General features: G+C 36.1%; 1 protein-coding gene across 1 annotated transcript; it reads right to left on the bottom strand.

The window, feature by feature from the left end:
- Positions 1-4,576: 4,576 nt before the first annotated feature.
- LOC122608641 lies at positions 4,577-5,420 on the bottom strand. The gene is made up of 2 exons (XM_043781734.1): positions 4,868-5,420; positions 4,577-4,769 (listed from the first exon to the last, which is right to left on the bottom strand). The coding sequence occupies exons 1-2, from the start codon at positions 5,364-5,366 to the stop codon at positions 4,729-4,731; spliced, it is 540 nt and encodes a 179-aa protein (XP_043637669.1). The 5' UTR covers positions 5,367-5,420; the 3' UTR covers positions 4,577-4,728.
- Between the last annotated feature and the right edge of the window lie 2,969 nt (positions 5,421-8,389).

Here is an 8,389-nt window from a genome sequence, read left to right as displayed (position 1 = left end):
TCAATATAATTCAACTTATTATCGACCTCAATCTCATTCAATGGTGTTGGGTCTTTTGGGTTTTATCAAAGTCATATTATCCTTATAACATGAAAAACGCAGCGGAAAAATGAACCTTTCATTATGTTATATATAGTTAAAACCAAATTTTAACTTATAAAAGAAAACCCCAAACAATAAGGATCCATGTATATGAATGTCATACAATCAAAATAACAACCATAGGGTGTTTAGAAGACTACCTTCCTCCAAGCTTATGAGAAGGTTGATATGAAGAAGATGATGTTCTTAAATAAGGCAAGTCTTCAAGATAGAAGTACCTCAAGCTTGTATACCCCAAGCCTCCAACAAACACCCAAATATGCTAGGATTTAGACTTGAAAAACCCTTCTCCTTTTGCCTTGTTTATGCCGAAAATCAAGAGAGAAAAAGAGAGAGTTTTTGCACTTGAGAGTTGAGAGAACACTATAGCAAGTGCATGTATTAAGTGTGTGTTTCCAATGTAGCTAGTGGGTTATATAAAACAAGCAAATGCATGTGCATTTTGGGTGGGGGTGGCCGGCCTCAAGGTGAGACCACATGGGTCTCGCCAACTCAAAATCCACTTGCATTTTCCTTTTATACAATATATATAAATGTATTATAACATGTTATATACCTTATGTAACATATTATGTATTATACATAACACACATAAGTGTTTATTTTGCCAAATAAACACATTCACATATTTCTCAAAATAAATTATCCATATAATTTACTTATATTTCTCAGGTGCAGTTATTTAGAAACCCATTTCCTAAATGCTTCAAGTATTGATATTTATTTAAAGATCATATCATATAAATACATATCATAAGTGTTTGTCTAACTTGTTATTGGGTATGACCCGACTTGGATCATCACATACTAGCCACGTCAATTTAATATGTGTCTTGGGCATCCGAAATTCCAACAATCTCCCACTTGCACAAGATTCATAGAATATTGACGCAAATAGCAAATACCGCCTAACAACGGTTTGCTACCCCTAATACGTGTGACATAGTGCCATTCAATAACATCATCCCCTTCAAGTCCCTACTTGAAATGATTTAGGTGAATCGATCATTTTTCCTTTTGTCGTAGATGTCATGTTAAATCCTAGAGACATAGAGTGATCATTCTCTGTTGATTTAACTTTGTAACAGGCCTTAGACATCTAACTCTCAACGAATAAGAGGAACAAATCCCATTTCGACTACATATGTCTTTCACAATCACCTTATATCATACCTGAGCTTAGCCTTATGTACTGCCATGTTTCAGAACAGCGAAGAACCAAGTCAAAGTGTAATATTCAGTGAATATCAAGACCCAATATGTATCTCAGGTCTGAGGATACAATGATATTCGCCTTTTAAATCAAGATTACTTATGATCAATCACAAAGATTCCATGTAGTAATGCTTGAGTGCAGGTCAGTCCAATATTTGTATCCCACAAATATCTATGAACCTTGGCAGCAACACATTGCTCTATATTCAAAACCTTTTGAACATCTACCAATCCAAGTTCATAACAGTCTTATATTCATATTTGTTCCCACAAATATGATCGACTACGGACATTTAGAATAACTAACTTATTCATGGATTTAAACATGCAAAAAATGGAACATAACACAATTTAAATGCATAATACCAATATTCATATAAAGTGTTAACAAATACAAATGTTCCGATATCCAAATACATAAAATAGATCAAATCCAATCACTAGAATATCGAAGTCCCATGGCACAAGTATGACTTTCATGCTTAGGCCTTTCAAGGAGCTTCGTGAGTGGGTCCGCAATATTTTGATCGGTGTGAACTTTGCGAATACATATCTTTCCTTTTTCAACTTCATCCCTTATGTAGTTGAATCTCCGCTCAATGTGTCTAGTCTTTTGATGCGCACGAGGTTCTTTGATTTGAGCAATTGCGCCCTCGTTATCACAAAGAATTTCTAGGGGTTCTTGAATGGAAGGAACAACCCCTAGATCGGCAATGAATTTCTTCAACCATGCAGCCTCTTGTGCTGCCAAAGAAGCGGCGATGTATTCCGACTCTGTAGTGGACAATGCAACCACATCTTGCTTCGAGCTTTTCCAAGAAACAGCTCCTCCATTTAGAATGAAGATGTACCCCGATTGTGATCGAGAATCATCTCGATCAGTTTGGAAACTCGCATCCGTGTAACCCTTTACAACGAGCTCCTCCTTACCAGATCCATATATTAAGAACATATCTTTAGTATTTCTAAGATATTTCAATATATTCTTGACAGCCATCCAATGACTATCTCCTGGATTTTGCTGGTATCTACTTGTCATGCTCAAAGCGCATGACACGTCCGGCCTCGTGCACATCATAGCATACATGATGGATCCTATAGCAGATGCATATGGGATTCCACTCATTTTCTTTTGCTCAACTTTTGAGCTAGGGGATTGAGAAGTGCTCAATATAGTTCCTCTTTGAATAGGTACTAAGCCTTTCTTAGAGTTTTCCATCTTGAACCTTTTCAAGATTTTATCTATGTATTCACTTTGATTCAAACCTATTAAGTGCCTTGATCTATCCCTATAGATCCTTATCCCCAAAATATAGGCTGCTTCACCAAGATCCTTAATGGAAAAGCAACTTCCAAGCCAGACTTTTACACCTTCCAAGGTTGGAATATCATTTCCAAATAGAAGAATGTCATTGACATATAATACTAGAAAAGTAATGATGCTCCCACTAGCCTTCTTATACACACAAGCTTCATCAGCATTTTTGATGAAGCCAAATTTCTTGACTTCTTCATCAAAACGACGATTCCAGCTTCTTGATGCTTGTTTCAATCCATAGATTGATTTCTTTAATTTGCATACTTTATTAGGATGTTTAGGATCGACAAAACCTTCAGGCTGATCCATATAGACATCTTCCTCAAGATATCCATTTAGAAACGCGGTTTTAACATCCATTTGCCATATCTCATAGTCATAATGAGCGGCTATGGAAAATAATATCCTAATAGACTTTAGCATTGCCACGGGCGAAAAAAGTTTCATCATAGTCGACCCCTCGAGTTTGAGTGAAACCTTTTGCTACAAGTCTAGCTTTATAAGTAAGCAAGTTTCCATGCATATCGTGTTTCAATTTGAACACCCATTTACTTCCAACTACTTTGGAATTTGGTGGTTCATTAACCAATTCCCAAACTTGGTTATCATACATGGATTGCATCTCAGCGTTCATGGCTTCTAACCATTTGCCCGAATCCGATTTGGACATTGCATCATGGTAGGTGGTAGGTTCATCAGAAACCATCATATAGCATTCATCCATAAGAAATCCATATCTTTCAGGTGGATAAGAAACTCTACCAGATCTGCGAACGTTTTGTGTGTCTTGATCAACTCCTTGATCATCTTCAACATACTTTTGTTGAAAGCTAGTGTCACCCAAGTGTGTATCTGTCAGTGGTTCTTGATCTTCTTCAAGTTCCACTGTTCTAGAACTAGTTCCTTCCATAAGGAATTTAGTCTCCAAGAACTCAGCCTTTCGAGCAACAAATACATTTTGCTCATTAGGATCGTAGAAATAATATCCCAAATCATCTTTAGGATATCCTACAAAGATACATTTAGTGGATCAGGGTTCTAATTTGCTTGAGGTATCATGTCTTACATAAGCCTCACAACCCCATACTTTTAAATATGACAAAGATGGAACTCTTCCATGCCATATTTCAAAAGGTGTTCTCTCCACTTTCTTGGTTGGAGCCATATTTAAAATTCGGGCAGCAGAGATTATGGCATAACCCCAAAATGACAGAGGTAGTGAGCTTTTGCTCATCATAGAACGAACCATATCTAATAGGGTTCGATTCCTCCTTTCAGACACACCATTATGTTGTGGTGTTCCAGGTGGAGTTAGCTGTGAGATGATCCCACAACTTCTGAGATGATCTTGAAAAGCATCACTTAGGTATTCACCTCCTCTATCAGAACGAAGAATTTTTATTGTCTTGCTGAGTTGGTTTTCTACTTCATTCTTGAAAATTTTGAACACTTCAAAAGCTTCACTCTTGTGTTTTAATAAGTACACATAACCGTAACGACTATAGTCATCGGTGAATGTGATGAAGTATCTTTCACCATTCCTTTTCATTGGCTTAAAAGGACCACATACATCCGAATGTATGATACCTAATAAATTTTTTGCCCTTTCATTAGTGCCATTGAAAGGAGCCTTAGTCATCTTGCCTTGTAAACAAGATTCACATACATCAAATGAATCATTTGATTTTGTTTTCAAAAGACCATTCTTTTGAAGTGTTAGTATGCGATTCTTATTTATATGGCCAAGACGACAATGCCAAATATAGGTTTCACTTAAATCTAATTTAAGTTTCTTGGTGGTAGCTTGGTACATTGAGTTATCATATGTTGTGTTTTCATGAACCAATTCATAAATACCATTTATAGGCATGGCTTTAAAATAAAATACATCATTCATAGAAATATGGATATCATTGTTAACAAATTTAAAATCATATCCAACATGTCTTAAACGGGAAACTGAAATAATGCTCCTAGTCAAACTGGGTGCATACAAAACATTGTTCAATACAATTTCCAAACCATTTGGAAGTTTCAAAAGATAGTCTCCTTGGGCTTCAACTTGTACTTTCGCACCATTGCCCATAAAGAGACTAATGTCCCCCTTCTTGATGTTCCTTTTTCTTATGAACCCCTGTAACATATTACAAATATGAGTTCCACATCCGGTATCCAATACCCATATGTAAGAAAAAACAGTATTAAGCTCAATATATATCATAAATATTGTACCTGAGGTTTGCCCTGCATCCCTCTTAGCTTTCAACTCTTTGAGATAGGTTGGACAATTACGCTTCCAATGTCCTACCTCCCCACACTCAAAGCATGGGTCATTGACAGCAACCTTTTGCTTCTTCGTTTTTGGAGTATCCATTTTTGCCTTTCCTGTTCCTCTGTTGTTCCTTTTGTTGTTTCCCTTTCCTTTAGCAACATTTGCCTTTGGTCCGGGGTTGGCCCTTTTCTTTCCGCCTTCATTGATCATGTGAACGGGTTGAACCTTTCCTCCCATGCTAGCCTCGGCCGTTTTGAGCATCCCGTGGAGCTCGGAAACGGTTTTGTCCCATCCGTTCATGTTATAATTTAACACGAAGGTCTCAAATCTCTTAGATAAGGAGTTGAGGATCAAATCCGTAGCCAACTCGGTTGAAACGGGACAATTTAGCCTTTCGAGGCGATCAATGTAGCTTTTCATTTTAAGAACATAAGTTGAGACGGGTTGAGAATCATCCATATGACATGCATGAAGCGCTCGAACCGTTTCGAAGCGTTCAACCCTTGCCTTTTGTTGGAACATTTCCTTGAGCTGGGTAATCATGTCGTATGCCCCATGGTGCTCGAACTCCTTTTGGAGTTCGGGAGTCATACTCGCCAACATTATGCAACTAACTTGCACGGAGTCATCGACATATTTAACCCAATCATTGTAAGCATCAACATTTGTTTCTTCGGGCTCATCGGGAATATGATCGTCTAGTATATAGGATTTCTTTTCATGCTTGAGAACAATTCTCAAGTTACGAAACCAATCCACAAAGTTGTTTTGGTTAAGACGCTCTTTTTCAAGGATGGATCTTAGTGAAAAATTATGGACGTTTGGGTTGGGGTTGATTGGATTGTTAGCGGCCATCTACAAGATTAACAAAGTCTTTATTAGTATTTTCGATATCAAATATAAATTTTAATTGTTAATACCCTTTTATGTCTCATGGACAATTAATAATTAAAATCTAGAATCCAATGTTACATTTAAATGATGGTTAGGTGACCTTTATCCCATTATTTAAATTAACAAGGTAGTCAACGTTTGACAATTGTAACATTTTACAATTTCTAGTGGTATGGGATCGGTTTTAATATCTTATGTTAAGTCGGCATGTTTAATCCCATCAACGCCTTTGGTTACCATGCTTCGGTGACCCTAATCACATGGCTTCCAAGTCAAGTTGTCTCACTTATACACACATGTAAATTTATCTATACAAATGGTTAGGTGACCTTTATCCCACAAGTATAATGAATTTACCTTAACTTATAAGTTCCCTCAAGGTAGTTAGGTGACCTTTATCCTACAAAGAGTTCCCAAATAATTAAGTGTTGTATAAAGGATGACGTTTTAACTTGTTTTTAAAGGGTCGTTTGAGTTTTTATATTCTAGTTAAAACTTTGTATCATGATGAAAATTTTGAAATCCATATTTCAAAGTTCTTTTATAAAATCCATTTTTATAATTGTGGCCATTAACTTTTAATAAAACTCATTTTATTTTACCAAGTTAATGTCAATTTTAAAACCAATTTTTAAACTTTTATGTATGTCATTTAGTTTGTAGTTTTGAACATCCACATGACAATATTATCAAACAACCACACAAACATGACAAACATAATAATAAGTGCACAACATTAGCCAACTAATTTGACCACACTTGTTAGCCGAAACAAGTGTGTCAAAAGGTCTCAACCTAAGGGACAAAGTGACACAAAATTTGTGTCAATGAACTCCCACTTGATCTTGCATCCAAATGCTTCAAGTAATCTTTTGTGATGTGATTTGAATGTCTTTCTTCACTCTTCCTTTTGGCCTCCAAAACAGCCCCTAAACTCTTTAAAGCCTTCTTGGAGATTACATTTACAAAAAAAAAAAAAAAATGCAACTAGTCTACTTATTACATTCCAAATGAAATAAATAAAATTACATAACCAAATGAATGAAGAAAATCCTATTTAACTATTACAACCATTGAATAATTAAATAAAATACAAACAAATCCATACATCACAAACAATCACAAGGTCTTTTGGCTAAGTTGTGACACTATAATACACAAACAAAAATCAACTTTTGATGCATACATCCATATAACCGGCTCTAGATGCCATTGTTGGGTCTTTTGGGTTTTATCAAAGTCATATTATCCTTATAACATGAAAAACGCAGCGGAAAAATGAACCTTTCATTATGTTATATATAGTTAAAACCAAATTTTAACTTATAAAAGAAAACCCCAAACAATAAGGATCCATGTATATGAATGTCATACAATCAAAATAACAACCATAGGGTGTTTAGAAGACTACCTTCCTCCAAGCTTATGAGAAGGTTGATATGAAGAAGATGATGTTCTTAAATAAGGCAAGTCTTCAAGATAGAAGTACCTCAAGCTTGTATACCCCAAGCCTCCAACAAACACCCAAATATGCTAGGATTTAGACTTGAAAAACCCTTCTCCTTTTGCCTTGTTTGTGCCGAAAATCAAGAGAGAAAAAGAGAGAGTTTTTGCACTTGAGAGTTGAGAGAACACTATAGCAAGTGCATGTATTAAGTGTGTGTTTCCAATGTAGCTAGTGGGTTATATAAAACAAGCAAATGCATGTGCATTTTGGGTGGGGGTGGCCGGCCTCAAGGTGAGACCACATGGGTCTCACCAACTCAAAACCCACTTGCATTTTCCTTTTATACAATATATATAAATGTATTATAACATGTTATATAGCTTATGTAACATATTATGTATTATACATAACACACATAAGTGTTTATTTTGCCAAATAAACACATTCACATATTTCTCAAAATAAATTATCCATATAATTTACTTATATTTCTCAAGTGCAGTTATTTAGAAACCCATTTCCTAAATGCTTCAAGTATTGATATTTATTTAAAGATCATATCATATAAATACATATCATAAGTGTTTGTCTAACTTGTTATTGGGTATGACCTGACTTGGATCATCACATACTAGCCACGTCAATTTAATATGTGTCTTGGGCATCCGAAATTCCAACAAATGGTACATAGGAAGACTCGTCGGCAAGGCATTTTCTAAGATGTGACACATGAAAAGTAGGGTGAATTCCCGATAACTCTTCCGGTAACTCCAAACGGTATGCAACCTTGCCAACTTTAGCCACAATCTTGAATGGGCCAATAAAATGAGGGCTTAACTTTCCACGCTTCCGAAACTGTAGAACACCTTTCCATGGGGAGACATTCAATAACACACGATCACCCACATGGAACTCAATTGGTCTTCTCCTTTTATCTGCATAAGACTTTTGCCGGTCTTCAGCCGCTTTCAATCTTTCCTTGATCACCTCTATCTTCTCAATGGTTTTTAACACCACTTCCGTGCCACCTATTTCTCTTTGTCCTACTTCTCCCCAACAAATTGGAGATCGACACTTCCTTCCGTATAACATCTCATACGGTGGCATTTGAATACTAGAATGGTAGCTATTGTTGTAAGAG

Source organism: Erigeron canadensis, chromosome 7, assembly GCF_010389155.1.
Source record: "Erigeron canadensis isolate Cc75 chromosome 7, C_canadensis_v1, whole genome shotgun sequence".
NCBI lineage: Eukaryota > Viridiplantae > Streptophyta > Magnoliopsida > Asterales > Asteraceae > Erigeron > Erigeron canadensis.
The sequence above is the reverse complement of the archived record's forward strand: the minus strand, read 5'-3'. Positions and strand labels throughout refer to the sequence as shown.